Raw genomic sequence first — 18,989 nt, 5'->3', positions numbered from 1 at the left:
GTATCCTCTACTAAAGTGAGTGCCCGAGTTGATTAACTGAGTCAACTGCTTTATCCCATCTTGACCCAGCAGTTTCCCTTAACCTTGACCTTCAACCTCATCAATCTTTTCCCCTCTTTTAAAAAGACTTCCTCGGTCTTCTGAAGGAGTTCCAGTGGTTTTTCTAGCATACCATCCCCTATGCAGACAAATCTGCAACCGTAACATATTTATAATCTGAGAATGGTTTTAGGATAGACAGAACACGGAGCAATGATGACAGACGCCCAGAAAACTGAGAGATGACGATATCAAAATATATACAGAGAAAGACTCTGCCAATGAAGAAAGAAGAGATTTCTAAGGGCCAAAATCTATCTGTGTTCACCACTGTGCAGGGCAGGAGTTCCCCAAACTGTTGTCTTGAATGTTTGGTTAATGGGCCAGTATGGATATTTATATATCATAAATATATACATTTATATATCATGCCCTTAAGCCTTAAGAATCATAAAATTAACAAACAGGTTCTGATCTCATCCTAGGAAAGAGACTTACTTAAGCTTTCAAAGTACTTTTTCATATAGACTGAATTTTCTGATCAAACTAATGTGGAACATCAGCCTGCACAACAGTTCCATTTCTGGTTGTAAAAGCTGGCATGCTGGCTTACATAGATGTCTTGCAAAGTTATATAATTTTGGCCTTCTCAAGTCCACTCAGCTCTGGATCACTTGACGGGAGTTTCTGTATTTATAAAACAACAGACTAAAAACTATCATAATGATTTTATCAAAATAATATCACCCTTTAAGGCCCTGCCTGGGGGATGGTCAGTCAACATCCCTCCCAGACTTGTCCCCTCCCTCAAAATAGTTATGCTGGGGTAGGTTTACATGGTTCAAATTACAGCAGGTGTTCTATGAATGAACTTTTAAAGCCCTTTGCTTGAATAGCCTGAGGAGGTAGTTAAAATATCTAGTGTAGACACAGAGACATGAAACATAGATACTGTGGAAGACAAAGGGAAACCAAAGAACTTCTTGCTCTGAAAACCACAAAAAGATTGAGGTCTAAGGTTTCTCAGACATAAGTGTGCACTTGAGTCACGAGGGGATCTTGTAAAAATGCAGATTCTGATTCAGGAAGTCTGGAGTGGGGCCTGAGACACCGCATCTCTAACAAGCACCCAGTTGATGGCAGCGCTCCTGGCCCAAGGACCCCACTTAGAGCAGCAAGGCCAGAGAACTGAAGTTACATAGTAGTGTCAGGGTGTAATAGAAACACAAGGACTTTGACTTTTTCAATAAGTTGGCCAGAGAACACCAAAGTAAAACGATCACAGGAAGTGATAGAACACTTTTTGTGCACATTTTTGTTCTTTACTAGAAATTATGTTTACAAGAGAATACTTTTCTATTGTGTCCATTCTGATCAGGCCATGAGAGTGGGAGTAAAGTGGTTTATCTGTCTCTGATAGGTTTTACACACCTAAGCTGTGAGCTGTGCTCAACTACCCGCAAACACACAAACCACAACAGCGGGGACCAGAAGCAGAGCAGGCAGCCTCCTTAAAACATCCTCCAAAGCTCCAAAGATCTAATAGTGATGGGAAGGGCACTCCCACAAGCTTCCCGGGTCATTCCATGCACTTTCCCAGAACTGTCTGGAAACACACCGTGACACCAACAGTAAGGTCCAAGTGGAACAAAGCACCTTAATTCAAAACTTGCTGTGTATCTTAAGGCATTTTCTAGGGTCACTAAAGGAACCACACGTTTCAGGATATGCAACCCTCAATTTCCTCTCCACACCTACCCCTAAAATTTTCAACAGGAAAGTTAGGCTCTTAAGGAAGGCAACAGCCACAGGAAAAATAAAGATTAAAAATGAAGCAATGAGATGATGCACTCAAGTAGAGGTGGGTTTGGGTTTTTTTATGTCTGTTTTTGCTTTTTTTGATAGAATTATCATATTTAATTGTTAAATTCCTACTTTATTATAGAGTTCAGTATTTTTCCATCCACAGCTCATTTGTGAATCATGAAATCATTTTCATGGGTCAGAACCAAGCTGTTTTGTAAATGCAACAGACCAGGGTACACTGCAGTTCAAAGGGAAAGTTTCATTGTTTAATGAAATTTCTCAGTTACATGTGTCCATGTCTGTGTGTACTGAGTTACAGTGTAAAGTGCATTTCTTACTGTGGATCACAATCAAAAATTTGAAAAACACTGGACTACGGTTTGCTTTATGATCAAGGAGGGTTTTGTAAAGTCATCATTGTTGTTAATGTATTTATTTTCACTATGTTCACCCAGCATTGCCTTAGCTAGATGAAGTTAGAGTAAGTAGCCTTTTCAGATACTTCACTGGCCTTTCCACTCTAAATTCCTGGAACTCATATGGCAGATTTAATCCATACATATAATATTAAATTCCTTCGGGTCATACATCCTATTAAAGATCAATTTAATCTACACTCTGAACTATTCCTGGGTATTATGTACCTAAATCCTCTGCATGGCACCAATTGCTGGGAGCCCTTCACATCTTTCAAGCCACAAGGGCACCACCTTCTGGTGAAATATTTTCTTTGTTGGGAAGATGTTAAAGAGCTACCAAAAATGTCCTAATTTTTCTAGCAAAAAACGTAATTGACAGCATAAATATATTGAAATTCTTTAGACCTCTTGACTTCATTCAAGAGTTTCACTCCATTCGCCAGCTGAGAAGGGTCTTTCTATTCCTTAGCAGTGAAAGGAGCTAGTCTGTCCTTCCTGCTTTTCCGTTAAACTGAGCCGGTTTCAAGTTTCAGCTCCTCCTTGAATTCCAGCCTGCTGAGACTTCCCTCTAGAATCATCCAAAATGGAGCCTCTCACAGCTTACCCGTTAAGATGCTCAGGGCCCAAAGCAAAGGTATTTGCAGTTTTGCTGTCAATGGTTCTGTGCACAGTAATGCTATTTCTTCTACAACTAAAATTTCTAAAACCTAAAATCAACAGCTTTTATGCCTTTGAAGTGAAAGATGCAAGAGGAAGAATGGTTTCTCTGGAAAAGTTTAAAGGCAAAGTAAGTTGCATCTTCTGGTTTTATGTCTATTGTTTGTCCACGTTCTCTGTTTATTCTCTTAATAGAACCTGGTTTTCACTGTTAAATTGTCTTAAGTTATAGTCTTTAATATTATTGGTGTTTCAGAGTTCTCATAGTTTATATACTTCTAATTGATCAACTCTGATTGTCTTAACTGTTTTAAAATGCTTTATGTGCTGAACTAATACTTTAAGTTGTTTAGGAAATTCTTATAGTAATATGAATACAGAGACATTTATTAATAAAAGTATTAATTAATCTAACAACATTAAAATAAACTCTATCGATGATCATATAATTAACTTTTATTTCAAAATAAACTGTTGCGAGTACCAGATGCTTTTTTAAGAGTAGTGATCTTTCCGTCTTAACTCATGCATCCGGGTCATGATTTTCAGTAAGTTGAGTATGTCTAAAAATGTGAAATAACCATCTATCAAAGATTGTATTCCCCCAAAATAGTTTAGGGTTTTAACTACTTGCGGAATTTTTTTTTAATCTTCTATTTGCTTCACTTTCCGGTTGCACTTTTTTTCTTTTTCCGGGAGGTTGCACTAGTTGTAAACGTGGCTAGTGACTGCCAACTCACAGACAGAAATTACTTAGGACTGCAGGAACTGCACAAAGAGTTTGGACCATTCCACTTCAGCGTCCTGGCTTTTCCATGCAATCAGTTTGGAGAATCGGAGCCCCGCCCAAGCAACGAAGTAGTATCTTTTGCAAGAAATAACTATGGAGCAACGTTCCCCATCTTCCACAAGATTAAGATTCTAGGATCTGAAGCAGACCCTGCATTTAGATTTCTCGTTGGTAAATATCTACCTTGCCTCACCAATATAATGTTTTTAATGGCTTTTCATTTTTAAAACAAATATACGAGGACCACACTTACCTATTTCATTTGAAATGTTTTAGTGGGAAAGTTTTCTAAAACTATCAAAGTGCCAGAATCTCATCCTTCGTAACTTTCTAGAAGTTATGCCTCCCTGAAATCAATGTTTTAATTTCTCGGATGGAAACATAAATTTACTCCAATGTATTGTATTCCTTGTGATCATTTTCCTGAACAATTTACTTGAATTGTCAGCATAGCTATTGTCACAAAATATCTCAGTTCTCCTCTCATGTAACTAGCACTTAGGGAAATGCCCCTCCCCAGTATTAAAGCTGCACATCCCTCATGAATGTTGCTGAACATTATTAAACATATCTTTGTGGTTAACTTTATGTTGTCTTACTTATCGGAGATATTATCCTCAGGGATGAATAATATCTCAGTTTATCAGGTTTGTGCTAAAATTCAAAACAGAATATATCTTGATTTTTTGGAGGAGGTTAGTGTTAAGCTATCTCTGCAATTAGACTAGCTACAGAAATCCATATAAAGATTTTCCAGGGTCAGTTAGCATAAAGGTAGTGTGGTATAGTGAGTAAGAGATAAGTTTTGGCCCCAGTCTATCTGGGTTCAAACCCCTGCTCTGTTGCTTTTCCTGTGTGGCTTCAGGCACATACCTTAACTTCTCTGTGCCTGTTTCCTCATTTGGAGATTATCTATGGTATCTACCTCCCAAGATTGTTTGGAGGATTAAGTACATTAATAAGAAAAATAAAGTACTTATCCACTGTGCCAGATGCTATTGTAAAGGACATTGAGCTAATGTCCTCTCATCTAACTCATGCAGATGATAATACCCTAAGTCCCATTTTCACTGTAGACCATTTCAGTCTTGATAAAACTCTGACCTCAGTCAGGCAATCAAGCTTCCAACAGACCAGCTAATGATGTTCTACATATTTCATTTAAGTGTGAAATCAGAATCTTCCAAAAACGTTATATTTAGTTTCTAGGGAGACTCAATACAGTTACTAACACCATGAATGGCCACTAGAGCGAGGTCTTCATCCCTTTTACTTCCAGGGCACACTGAGGAAAGAAAAGCCAGAGCACGTGCCCTTGTGATCATCCCTCAGTTATAGCAGCCAGATACTTGGGCACAATAGCTCCTAGGTTCTTCCCCTTTATTGCTAAAAAAGCTTCTGAAACTCTGCTGATGGTGTGTAATCAACAGGTCACAGTGATTTAAGGTTTCACTGAAGTCAGAGGAAGCTTCAGAGACAAAGGCTATGAAATGATGGCCAAATGAAAATTAGATCTTTTAAAGTGGCCAAAATGGACGGTAATTGATCATGTGGTCACAAACAGGACCGCTCCGTACAAGTGTGCACGTTGATCACTAAACAGGGCACCTGGGTAAGGAGGCAAGTGGAGGCTGAAACCCAGCCCAGCAGCAAGGCATATGCTGAGGGACTCCACCTGGAAGGGTTTCTTTTTCTAATTCACAAGATGTTACATCAGTTAGAGAGAACCCTGCCCCGATGGGCATTGTCTTTAGAAACATTTTCCATTATAGAAAAGGGTTATTTTTTAAAATGATTTTAAGAAGGCTTTAAGGTAATAATATGATGCTCATACTGAGTCACTGACGTTTGATCAGGAATACTAATAATGAAATAACCAATTTAAATGCTTGACACAGTATGCAAGGTAAAGCACGGATAGGTAAATATTAGGCTACTTTTTATTATTTTTAACCTATGCCTCCTCACTGGTTCTTTTCCCAGCATAAAGCAAGTATTCCCCACCTTCAAAAACTCTCTGCAGTGTTCCTTCTACCTGCTTCATCACTGTTTTGAAAGAATAGTTCACACGTGTCTTCTCCACATCCCTGCCTCTGTTTCTTTCTTCGATCACTGTATCTGGCCTCTCACTCTGTGACCCTCCCAAACCTGGCAGGTTGTGGTACCACTGACTTCCACTCTGGCTCTTCCCTTTCTGTTTTGCAGGTCCCTCTTTTCCATCCACCCTTAACCCTACTGATCCTCCGGATTCTGCCAACAATCCACTTGGGCTCTTATTCTGTCCCCTTTCCCTGAGGGAGCTCTCTCTCCTAAGATCCAGAGCCAGAGACCCAGCTGCTTCCTCTGATTGCTGTCCCACATACACCTGAATTCCCTTGTGCACAAAAATGAATTTGTCATCTTCCTCCTAAAATCTGCATGCTTTGCCATGTCCCCTGTGGAGAAAATATAGCCCCAGAGATGAAGAGCACAAGCTGTGGGGTAGGAAGGTCTAGATACCAGTCAGGCTCCACCGCGCTCGCCACGTGACCGTGAGTCTGGGCCTCCACTGTTCTCATCTGCACAGCGGGGATAATAAAATACCCACCTCACAGGGTTGCTGTGACGATTAAATGAGAGGATCCATTTGAAGCACTCAGGATACATGATTAGACACGTAGTAGGCACTTAGTAAATTTTAGTTACAGTTATTTATATTTTTTTCTAATGTTAGCCAATAATAATACAGATAAATCCTGGATGATATACGTGGAAAAAAATCCATATTTCTTACATAAATTAAAATGTATGAAAAGGATGTCATAATTTCTCCAATGATTATTTAGAACTCTTTACTGCTTCCAGTTATGTCATATGCAAATTAAAAACATAGATATGAAAAGTAATCCATACATTTCCATTATCAGTGACCTTTAGAACATCATTTTATCTTCAATAATGTTAAGAAACTGAAAGTGTTGAGCTAGTGACAAGGTAAACTTTTTGTTGTTTAGATCAACAAATCTAAAATAACCCACTTTATTTCGTGATTCTACATCAGCAGAATCATCAGTGAAGTCGCCGTATATATAGACAGCTGGTTACTCAAACCTTGAGTTTTGCCTTGTTTGGTTGTTTTGCTTTTTGTTTTGTTTTGTTTTTCACATGACAATCCTAGAACTTAATTCTAAAGTTATCACTTATGTAGATAGTAATAGAAATGACAATCTTGACAAAGAATAAAATTATTCTCACGAAAACATATTCTGATCTTTTAGATTCTTCAAAGAAGGAACCAAGGTGGAATTTTTGGAAGTATCTGGTCAACCCTGAGGGTCAAGTTGTGAAGTTCTGGAGGCCAGAGGAGCCCATTGACGTCATCAGGCCTGAGATAGCAGCTCTGATTAGACAAATGATCTTAAAAAAGAAAGAGGATCTATGAAAATGGCATTGAACCACTCTAGTGCAATAGTCAGAATACGCAAATGCCTCCACGGAGGGTTTGGTCTCATTTTAAATACTCTGACAATTAAATGTGGCAGTGAAGGAGGATTTTTTTAATGTTACCTTGCTAGTGAATGGTAATGAACGTCCTCATGATAGAGATGTTACCCACAGCAAAAATAAAGAGTAGCCAAAGAATCAAAATAAAATATACTAAATACTTCATCTGAACACACCAAATGATTCAGAACACACAGTTGCCAATGTGCTTCCATAACCTATTGTTCAACTTGACATTTTCTAGGATGGTACTTGTTGGAAATGCCAGCACACTAGACCACTGTTTTGAATTCAGGACACTGTGTGACTGAAATTTCTGGAGTAACTGACTGTAAATGGCTATTTTTATGTAATAAAACACAAAATAAACATTGAAAACGTAAAATACATATATAGACTCAAATCCTTATATATTTTTGCTTGTTTCACGTACAGGATTTCATTTGTTTTTAGCTGAGGAAGATTCGCCCTGAGCTAACATCCATGCCAATCTTCCTCTATTTTTTAGTATGTGGGCCAACCAGCACAGATGGCCGCTAACAGAGTGGTATAGGTCCGCACCTGGGAACCAAACCCAGGCCGCTGAAGCAGAGTACGCTGAACTTAAGCTAGGTCACTGGGGCTTGCTTTTGTTTGTTTTTTTAAGTACAAGTTTATAGTATGTTTTACTACATCTGGCCAAATAGTCATTTATAAATGACATTATCATAACCTTTGAAAAATCCTTCATCATTTTCAGTATTTCTCTATTATTTTCCAGAAGCAACTAAAATTCCATTAATAGAATATTAACAGTTGAGTCAGTCTTTATTTCTGAGTGAAAATCCCACTGTAAGAAAGATGCCATGAGTATATGATCGTTTAGCTTGGTTCCTTACAGGTTAATTTTGGTTGCTAATATATTCAGACTAGATTAGTCATTTGGAAAGAATCCAGGGCTACAGCGTTCTCATGGCTGAAACAATAAGAATCAACTCCAAGAGCCAAAACTCAGGGTAAAAAAGGGAGTGACTGCAATGACACGTCCTAAACCTCAGCAACCTCTGAACCTTGTGATGGAGTCACAACACACTTTTTCTCCCAAAGAGAAGATCTTTCCATGTTGTCAGACTTGTAATTATTGGCTAACAAAGCAAATTGCCAAGTTGGTGAAGGTTAATTATTGCCCCATAAAATGTATGTTCATTTCATAAAAGAATTAAATAGGAAGACTGGGGCAAAAAAAAGGTTAAAATACAGTCATGTAAAATTTACCTAAGAAGGAAGACCCAATCCAAATAGCTGAGTTGGCTCCCAAATTCTGATCTGATTAATGAAAGTGAAGATTCTGTTTGTATGGTGCAATCAGTAATGCAGCCTCAGTATATAATTCTGCATAAGTGTTTAGACTAAAGTTCTTAGAGAAACCAAAAATATTTCCTGGAATACTTTCTGCTTCACAGTATATGTCCAACCACCCCATTCCGAATGTCTGTAGTAAGATATTTGGTGGGGCTGGAGGTGTAGTTTCCATCAGAGGCCAAGAGGATTTACAGGGACAGCCTCGAGAATGCCAGATTGGTGTGTCAGCAAAGCTGCTTCCAGCGCTCACGAGCAGCATGACTTTGGGCAAGTCATGTGACTACCTTTCAGTTTCCTCTCCTGTAAATTGGGGGTAGAAGGGGTCAAACTGAACAGAATCCCCTTCCAACTTACCAAGGTGTTTCAAGGGATCAGGAAAGGAACCAGTAGCAACCTGGACTGTTGTCAAAGCAATATGAGCCACCTAACAAGTCTGTGTCCTTTGCAATTTTGCCCCAAAGGCCTCTTAGCAATTTGAATTCTAAGGTTCTAAAGAAAATTTTGTTGGGGCAACCCCTCCAAGTGTTGCTTCCAGAGCACTCTTGCCATATACCCCCACTTATGACTCCCACAAGTTCTGAACAGTACTGCAGGACTGCTGCGGTGTTTTATCTGGTCACATTAGGGGTGTGAGCAGCAGCGTATATGCCAGCCCTACACAGGTTACATAGACTCCCCACTGCTGACAGAGGGTAATGAGGCTGCGCTGGGGAGCGACCAGGCCCATCCCGGTGACTGAAATTCAGCTGTCCGTCCTGCCCCAAGTCACCAGTTCTCTCCAAAGCCACATAAAGTGGGGTTTTCACTTACAGATCTCCAACACTGGTTGCCTTATGCAACCTGCACATCTCTACTATCGTCAGTGCTTGATTCTCTCCCCTCGACCCTTTGGGTACAGGGAAGGCAGGTGGGGATTGGAAAGTGTGCCATGTAGGTGTCCACTCAGTGTTCTGTAATGACTAGGCTGTGTGTGCTGGAAGAGGGAGTGGAGCCATTTGCTGACGTGCTGCCACCCATAACTCAAATGTCTCGTGTGAATATTCCCAGGCAAATATACACTGAGGAAAAATTGCATCCTTCTCGAATTGAGTGTAATACCTTCCCTATCTAAGCATCAAAAACTCTGAGACATAGACTACTATGGGCCGCCTGAACTCAGGAGTATAACAAAAAATAGCAGGCATCACATAAAAGGGTATTCAGCTATTGTCCTCATGACAAAGGAAGGGGACAAAATAAAATGCATTTAATTGTGGTCATTATTAAATCTGGTCAAAATGCATTAATTGGTGCTTTGCTTTATTTGGGGGATGAAGAGGAGTACTTCATACTAACTCCTGATCATCTCACGGCAGATGTAGCAATAGCATTGGAGAGTGAAATAAATACGAATTTGCCTGAAATATACCCTGAAAGTTAAACTTCATTCTTGAAAATGCTTAATAACTATAGTGTATCCATAGTATCTGTATATGTGCATATATATAATTCTTAAGAGTTAGAGTATATATAGCACATATACAGTGGTGGCTGGTAAATATTTAACAACCAACTCTCTGGGGAAGGAGTCCCGATTTGCAGTATTTGCCAATTGCCATGGTGTAAATGCTCCCACATGGTCAATTTCAACCTACCAATGGTTTCATAACTGGCTTGCAAAATTTCTGAAAATCTAACCATCGGTCCTCACAAATCAGTACGAGCTGGCTCCAGCACACCAAAATTCTTAAAAATCAGACTTGATCAGAGTATCATAAGGATTTCCAAAGAGAAAAACCTAGAGCAAAAATATATCATATATACTCTTTATTATAAATATACTATTTTGACAGGTTATATAAAAACATGAAAGTATATGCAATTACTGAATTATGAAAAGCTGCTAACAGTATACTGCGTAATCACGCTAAAACCGAATGGCCTAACTGGATTGTCTGCAGGTAATCTCAAGTAGGAAAACACTCCAGTAAAAAAAAAAAAAAAGAAAAAGAAAGCCTGAGAAGAAAAAAACTGTATTTTCTTTAAATGTGTTTCAAAAAACTGCCTTACACGAGCTAAAAAGTGTCGAGCAGTCCCTGCACATTCATTCACGGTGTTCCTTTGAAAGAAAAAAGACACGTTTGGGTGGAGCTAACACGGAGACGCTGTGTCTGTATTGATCCTTCAGCTTGATTTCATCCTCCCATGGGATAATGCAATTCTAATAACTGGTACACCTAGAAACTAACACATCACACGCCTTCCCACTCTTGCTTTTCCCTTCTCCCACTGCAGTGCTAAGCCATGCCTTGCAGAGTGAAGCAGCCAGGAAGGAGGAAGCCCTCCAGAGGGTAGTGATGGGCAGCAGTTACTCCCCAGCACCCTGAACAGCATAGCAGCTGCCCCAAGAGAAAACACCGGGGAGAGAAAATGCTTCCCAGCCAGCAGAGCCTCTCTCCTCCTCTTTTTTCAACCCCCTTTCCCTCTTCTTTTCCTTTGAGGTCCCAGGAGTGGATCCCTCGCCTTCCCTCTCACTCCTATGGAAACATTTTCTCTTTGAATGTGTATATTCATTCTCCTCCTTACCTGTTGATCTCCTTAATTTATCTTTATTGAATTCCATTCTTTCCCTCCTTTCTCATCATCTCAATACTATGGAACTGAACAACAGCTTTAAATATGTATTCTATTTATTGAGTATAAATGTTGGCATTTTATGTCTTGCTCTTTAGTTTAAAAAAATTAAAACACAAAGGCCAAGCCTTCTAAACTTAGTAGGTTTTATTTTTATCAACAGGTCAGTGACTTCCTATAGAAAATAACATGTTGAAATTTAACCTTTAAAAAAAACAAAAGGAAAACAATACTTACATGGAACAGATACTCAAACGTAAAGATGATGAAAATGGAATGACATTGGGCAATAATAAAAAGAGAATGAGATTTAAAGTAGTAAAATGCATAGAATCTAATTATAGATATCTATTTAACCCATGGTTCTAGAAATAAGGTAAGAATAAAAGTTATTTTACCAATAACTTAGACTCCAACACAATAAAGAGTGTGATATACTTCTCACATCTCATTTAGGGTGTAACTAACTGACCAGACCACCAAAGCCATGTCCACGAATTTGCTGCAAATGTCTACAGGAGTGCGGACTGTAAGTCTGGGACCCGGCACATACCTGACCCTGCTCCACGGCTCAACATGGCCTCCAAGGGAAGGAGAAAATATTTGAAATCATATTGTACAGTCAGTTCTTCCTTTCTCAAACTAAATCTCATGCTTTCTTCCAAATATTTTATGATTCTGTTATTTTAAGGAAAATGAAGCGAAGAATTGAGGCAAATCTTCCAAACAAATTCAACCCCACTCCCCAAAAATCTCCAGTTTTCTTGATATTCAAGTGAAAACGTTTTGGTTGACTGACTCATCTGGAACGTTACCTCAATTCTCCCTTCAGCTGGTTGCCACATATGGTCACACAGACCCAGAAACTGATCATCCAGAAAGAAAACTAAAGACTTACTTGAAAATTTGGGGAAGTATTTTAGGCTTTCCATTCTAAATTGTCATTGTATTCTAAATTTTATATTAAAAAATAAATATATAATTTCATAAATACTTTAATACTATCTACACAAGACTTCAAAAATATTACCTGGAAATTTTTTTCATAATTAATTGTAGTAGTTTCTTCACATTACAAAACTGTCTATTGTATTATAATTGAGTAACTGAACAGCAATAACAAGTGTAATGGTAAATAGTGCAATAGTGCCCTGGTTCATAGCAAAAAATATACACACACACATACACACACTCACATTCCAGATTTAATTATACTCTGATGTTTATTGTATATGCAATAAGATAGCAGTTGCTTGTTAGCTGATGCCATTCATATATTCAACCAGCTAACAATACACTGCCAACCCATCACACACAGGTAACGAATGCACTTTGTTAATGAGAAGAATTTATCCAGAAGCAAGTGGCAGGGTAGTTGTGGCTGCTGAATTGACCTAAAGCAGCCAGCTAACAACACACTGCCTACCTGACTCAGGTCACTGCTGCTTTCCACGGCCCGAGGTTACATTTATATATGAAACACAGTGGCAGAACTTTAATCTTAATAGTCATATTAAAGAAAACTTATAGACAAAACTTGTTCCTCCAAAACTATTATAAGAAATAAAACTAATATTTAGCCCATTCAAAAACTTAAAAAAGAAAAACCTTGAGAATACTTACAGTTAGCTTTTACAAATTAAAAGCTTGGATATGAAAATATGATATTGCAGTTCAAGTGAATTAACAAAGTTATACTTAACTATAGCTTTTCCAATTACTTCTATTTACTGACCAAAAGACCAGTTGTCTATATTAGGCAGTAAAATATCTAGGACTCATGGTAATACATAAGCCGGGCATAAGAAAAAACTCTAGCTATGCTTGGGGAAAAAATCAATATTAAAATACTTAGGAATTTAAAGACTTAAACGTTATTCTTTATCTCCCGCTATAAATAACATTAGTCATTGCATTCTGAAAGTGCAGTCCTGTGTTTGATTTATCAGAAGATATAAAAATGTATTAAAATGATAATAAGTTTGAAACTAGAATCTATGAGTAAAAATTAAAGGAAATTAGCATAGCGAGAAGCAAGGTAATGGTGATAATTAGAGACTCACAGTATACGAGGGCTGTTTAACGTAGGAAAAAACAAGAAAAAATCAGGGCCACCCCAGGGCTGAGTGATTAAGTTTGTGCACTTCCCTTCGGCAGCCCAGGGTTTCGCTGGTTCAGATCCTGGGCATGGACATAGCCCCACTCATCAGGCCATGCTGAGGCGGCGTCCCACATAGCACAACCAGAATATACAACTAGAATATACAACTACGTACTGGGGGATTTGGGGGAGAAGAAGAGAAAAAAAAGAAGACTGGCAACAGATGTCAGCTCAGGTGCCAATCTTTAAAAAAAGAAAAAGAAAAGAAAAAATCATTTAGATTTTATTTTTACACTGATTTCAAGAGAAGCTAAAGGTCTTGGGGTTCAGGAGAAAAAGTGCTACTACATTGGATCAAATTTTAAATTGCTAACCTAAGGGCCGAGGATTAGGCCACTTCTCTTCATTGTCCACAAGATGGCAGCATTTCCATTTCTTTTGGGGGCAAGCTTTCGAATGCAACAGAGGGGAGCGCAACCAGCAACTGTTAAAATGAAATAGCCAGCTAGCAATGCACTGCCTACCTGACACATCCAAGCTTCATCTGTTGCTGTTGAAACTAGAAAGCACCATTCAGGTGCAGATGATTACCATTATTTGTCAGGGATCTTCAGTTTCTTGCAGAATTTTTTTTTTTAGTGGTGTATAATTAGATTCTGCAGTGATATAATAAGAGATTGATTTTTTAAATTTTCATATTTTAAGACCAGCCTATACTTCCAACAAATATCTTCTTTCGAAAGAATTAGTTTGATCAAGATCAGAATTAACACAAAGAAGTAGAGCAAGCACTAGACACTCACCTTGGAAGAACCTTGGCTTCTCTTCTGCTTCATGTCTTTAGCGAGCACCCGCATGACATTTTCCTTTGAAAATATAAATAACACACGAAAGAGAAACTATTTTTAAAAACCATAATGTTAGGGGTGGAATGTTTCCAGATCATTAGCTTGTCAAATCACATTCACTTTTTTTAAGCAACCAGGTAGCTCCAGGATATAACTAAATTACACAACTCAAAATTAAGGTCAGAGTTTGGAGTTTTATACTACCTTTTGGCCCTAAACAGGTGTTACGAACGGTGCCTTCGATAAGAAGCCCCTCTAGGGAGTTGAGACAAGGAAGCCAAAGGGCGTTACTCACCCACAGCATCTCTTCTTCGGTCCGGACCCGCCGCGGGGCGGTGCGCTCCAGTTTCCACTCCATCTCAGGAGGACTTTGACCTCTCCTTGGCCGCCTCCTGTTTTCCCCTCAGTCTAAGCCCGTCTTGATGCCTAATCGTCAAACCTCTAGAGTCTCGTCCTATTTCACCCCCAACCTCAATGCTCCCATTCCTCCCACGGCTTCCAGAGAGCTTTCCCCAGGGTACTGTTTAAAAAGCCGGCGGGGCGGCAGCCAGAGCGGGAATCCCCCTCTCCGGCTTCCCATTGGCCAGCGCTTCGGTGACGTCAGAGCCCGGGAGGGATTCCCCTTGTCTTCCTCCGGGCCGGCGGCCCCGCCCCGCAGCCGCCTGCTCTTTGTCGGCGGAGGCGCGCGCAGGAGCGCCAAGCTTTGCCGCGGGCGGTGGCGGGCCTGAGCTCGGCCGGGAGCCGAGGGCTGTCACAGAGGCAGGAGGCGAGGGGGTTGGCGGGCGAAGAAGCGGGTTCTGGGAGCTTGCGTTCTTTCCATTTTCAGAAACAAAAAGTGTTTCGTTATAACGGATCCTGATCCCTTTTCCTCGGCTCCCACTTCTCTTTCTCCAGCCCCATCCCGCCTTTGAGGGGTCAGAGGGCTACGGTGACTCTCCGGCCTTCTCTCCATTGGTAATGATCACCGTTTGTGTAGGCTGTTGATTTTAGACGTGTTCATCAGTTCTTCATCTTCGAACAGACAGGAAAACCTGGCAAGATTTCTGTGCTGATGAGAAGGGGAAGCATTGACATATTTATTCAATAAATTCTCTGCTCGAGCCCTTTGGAAGTGATCAGTTTCTCTCACTTGAGCTTCTGAGCTATGTTCCCAAACAATAGGCTAGTGAGAGAGGTGAGAGCGCCAGGGAGGACCTGATTAGGAGTGAAGAGCCAGCAAGACAGCTGAGCAGACTGGGGGCTAAGTGATAAAGGATGATATTGGGGGTTGAGGGAGGGGTTTGGAGGGAAATGACAAGAAGCCAGATGGTCTGTGCAGCGTTAGGTGCCCACCTAAGCTGCCAAGAGAGGCGAGCTGTGTCACATGCCATATGGCAGGAGGGGAAACTGTCTGGGAAACTTCTCACAGTCTGGCAGTCCACTTTTCCCTCCCCATTACCTCCTCCACCCCACCCCCACCCCCACTTGATGTTGGATTGCTTTTGCTCGAATGCAACACGTGGGCTTGTGTATTTTCCAGGGGAAATGTTCATAGATATCAGATACGCAAAAAGATCAGTGATTTTAAAAAAAAAAACCTAAACTCACTCTCCTGCTTTCTTTCATATTGAAAGCAAGAAAAACTGGCATCAAAGCTAAGACTCAATCTTAGACCAGTTTTCCATCTACCATGATAAAGATTAGGGGAAATGCTGCTCAGGATAACTTAATCTTCAAATGAGATTTATCACAATGCTTGATAGTCAAATAACCCTCAGATTAAAAGATCTCACCCAAAAGAATTCTACTCTCCTTGCAATGCATTCAAACGAGTACTCATTTCAACTGCCAGTAAATCCTTTCAGCAAACATTGAGGCTAAATAAAGTGAAATATCATTGGATGAGAGTCAGATGTATTGTTAAAGGGTCAGTTTTGCAAATGCCAACTAAAATTAGCAATACATTGGAAATAATATTAAAGACTTCTGTCTTTGTTCCACTTTTAAATACCATTTTACACACCCATTTATGAGAATGGCTACAAACCAATACAATTAATGAGCTTATAAATCCATGTAAATTGAGATTTTAGAATCCAAGTTCTTACAAGTACTAAGAATAGTGAATTATTCATTTGAAATTCAGAAGTTGTTTGGGGCCGGCCTGGTGCTGGAGTGGTTAAGTTTGTTAACCCAGGGTTCGTGGGTTCAGATCCCTGGTGGACCTACACATCGTTCATCAAGCCATGCTGAGGCAGCGTCCCACCTACAAAATAGAGGAAGACTGGCCCAGATGTTAGCTCTGAGCCAATCTTCCTCACCAAAAAGTAAAATAGAATTCAGTTATCTGTTAAGTAATTCACTCATAAATTCCATTTCAGCCATTAATTCCACAGCATATCACAGCCTCCAAATGCCTTTTTTCCCCTAATGTAAAGTAGAAAAGTATTAGGCAAATATTTTCCTTTAAAAAGTTATTGTGCATTTAAATATTCAGATTGAAATATGACAGCAGAATGATGGAAACAGAAAAATCACCATTTGGCAAACACCACAGGGCTAACTTGCAGTCAAGATTCATCAATGCTAAAATCGGTATACATATGATGAAGATGTTTGCCTCCTATGATTAAATACAAAAAGAAAAATCACAACTTTTCACTGGACAAACCTGGCATATAGCACCTTAACCAAGTAATCGACTAATGTCACCATCAATGAAACACTGACATCAAGTGCCTCCTGATATGATGCACTGGGAAGGGCACACTTCTGTGTATTTTTGCCAAAAATGCATAATCTAAATATAATCACAAGAAAATATGAAACAAATTCAAACTGAACGACATTCACAAAATAATTGGCCAAGAGTACTCTTCAGAAGTGCCAGTTATGAAAAAAGAAAGACTGAGAAACTGTCACAGATCAGAAGAAACCAAGTAGACATGACAATTAAATGCATTGTGAGACCCTTGATTGAATCCCAGATCAGAAAAAAAAAAAAAAAGGATTTTTTTGGATAATGGTAGAAATTTGAATAATATCTGTAGATTCGTTAACAGAGTAGTAGTATTGCTAATTTCCTAGTTGTGACCATTGTAACTATGTTATGTTGTACTATGGTTATGCTAAATGTTAGCATTTGGGGAAGCCGAGTCAAGGATATAATAGAATTCTTTGTAACTTTTTCCTAAGTTAAATTATTTCAAAATGAAAACAAAATTGAATTGAACATCATGTGGTCATACTAATAGGAACACTATAGTACAACTGTACTATAGAAAATAGAAACATCCTGTAAACATTTTATCTTAATTTTTACCAGAGACGGTTTGAGAACAATGTCTAATTCAAAGGTTCGGGTGCCTGTGAGCAATTTACTATCTTCAAAGTGTTTCCTCCGAGAGTGGGCTTTGCAGGTAGATTTGTAATAATGAGAAAGGCTGTGAGGAAGAAGCCCCCCGCAAAGGCCACTTCGAAGGATTCCCAGTAAGGTGAGGGGGAGACGAGGGGGCGCAGCGAGGAAGGGAAAAGGGTGAGTTTCTTGTGAAAAAGCTTTTCTTGACTCAGCTCTTGCCGGTGCTCTCAGAGTCTGAGCAGGTCCCCACCGACGGGAGGCAGGAGGACATCCAAGCTTCCCAAATGCAGATTTTTTTTAATTACATTGTCGCTCTAAATAATAATAATGTTTAATATCTCCGAAATATCCAATGGACACAGTAAGCTCCCCTCATCCGCTCTTCTAACCTCCTCCTTCCCCCAGAGCTTTGTCAGACCTTTTTCTACTCATTTACATGCACACGTGCGTACACACGGTTTGGCGCTATGAATCTTTCTAAATGGGATCTTATTATACTTATCGTTTTGCAACTTGCTTTTTCTACTTCAATGTATTCAACTGCTTTTCCAGAAACGCAAACCGGAGAGCTCCGCATCCCCAACTCCAACTGTCTGTCCTCGCGCCCCTCGGCCCGCGGCTGCTCCCGCGCCGGCCCGCGCGCCCACCCAGCTCCCGCCGGCGCCTCCCGCGCCCGCCCGCCCGCTCGCGCCCGCCGGCCCTGGCGCGCCCGCCCAACCCGCCCCCGCGCGCGCGTACCGGACGAAAGAGACCGTTGGTGTTTGCTGCAACGGTCCCCCGGGCACGTGCCCCGCCAGGTCGGGGTCGGGGGAAGGCGCCACGCCGGCGGGGATTAACGCAGCGCCAGCCTAGGCGGCAGGGAGAAGACTGGATGGAGAGGAGGGTTCTGGATGTGCGCGCGGTGGTGGGATGAAAAAGCCGTGAAGGGAAAAGAAAGGGAAGGAAACCACCGTGTCCTGGGCTAATAAACTCTGAGCGTATCTGCTCCGTGGAGTATGCAGCTCAAAATAGCGCATGGGAAGGAAAGAAGGAATCCCTCATAATTCAGACCATCAGTGGGACTCTAAAACCTTAGCTTGCAAAACGTTCTAGCAATGTAACAGCCTCACTCAGAGGAGGAGTCAGTAAAGTAGCACATCACCTCTGGCTATGGCTTATTATTTTTTCAATTATAAGTAGTTTGTATATATGCATGTGTCTCCGTTACTGCCTGATTTCTAAATACAGGCTCTGTCCTTTAAAATGTATTTCTCTATCCATTCCCCAATTAATGAAGATGGAAGGTAAAGTTTGTCCAGTTTAAAGCATGAAAATCAGATCTCTTTCTTCCAACCACTTTCCTTAGTGTAATTTTTCCTTCTCTTTCTCCTTAGGGTAGCTCTTGAACAGGGCACTAAGAAAATAAGGTACTTCACAATTTTAGGGCAATGTAAGGAAAATATCAAACTAAATTAGTACAAATCTGTATATAACAGTGGATGAAATTGGGCATATGAACATGATACCGCCCCCCCCCCCAAGAAAAGTGGTCTTGTGAATGGTCCAGACTTGAAAA

The 18,989-nt window shown here is 40.2% G+C and overlaps 2 protein-coding genes across 3 annotated transcripts in view; one reads left to right on the top strand and one right to left on the bottom strand.

The window, feature by feature from the left end:
• Nucleotides 1–18,025, bottom strand: part of CDC20B (cell division cycle 20B) — a 59,192-nt gene extending 41,167 nt beyond the window's left edge. The window contains exons 1-3 of the mRNA XM_008532403.2: nucleotides 15,870–18,025; nucleotides 14,393–15,145; nucleotides 14,053–14,115 (exon numbers count right to left, since the gene is read on the bottom strand). Coding sequence (XP_008530625.2) covers nucleotides 14,053–14,115; nucleotides 14,393–14,455 — 126 coding nt within the window. The 5' untranslated portion in view covers nucleotides 14,456–15,145; nucleotides 15,870–18,025. The remainder of the gene's footprint in view (nucleotides 1–14,052; nucleotides 14,116–14,392; nucleotides 15,146–15,869) is intronic.
• Nucleotides 2,784–7,583, top strand: GPX8 (glutathione peroxidase 8 (putative)). Of its 2 annotated transcripts, XM_008532399.2 has the most exons (4): nucleotides 2,784–2,898; nucleotides 2,985–3,051; nucleotides 3,621–3,882; nucleotides 6,969–7,583. In XM_008532399.2, exons 2-4 carry the CDS (start codon nucleotides 3,022–3,024, stop codon nucleotides 7,130–7,132), a joined length of 456 nt encoding a protein of 151 aa, XP_008530621.1. In that variant the 5' UTR covers nucleotides 2,784–2,898; nucleotides 2,985–3,021; the 3' UTR covers nucleotides 7,133–7,583. The 2 variants fall into 2 exon arrangements, with proteins under 2 accessions (XP_008530621.1, XP_008530618.1); XM_008532396.2 differs by having other exon boundaries at nucleotides 2,818–3,051.
• Nucleotides 18,026–18,989: the final 964 nt, after the last annotated feature.

The sequence above is a fragment of the Equus przewalskii genome, chromosome 20 (genome assembly GCF_037783145.1).
Source record: "Equus przewalskii isolate Varuska chromosome 20, EquPr2, whole genome shotgun sequence".
Lineage (NCBI taxonomy): Eukaryota > Metazoa > Chordata > Mammalia > Perissodactyla > Equidae > Equus > Equus przewalskii.
The sequence above is the reverse complement of the archived record's forward strand: the minus strand, read 5'-3'. Positions and strand labels throughout refer to the sequence as shown.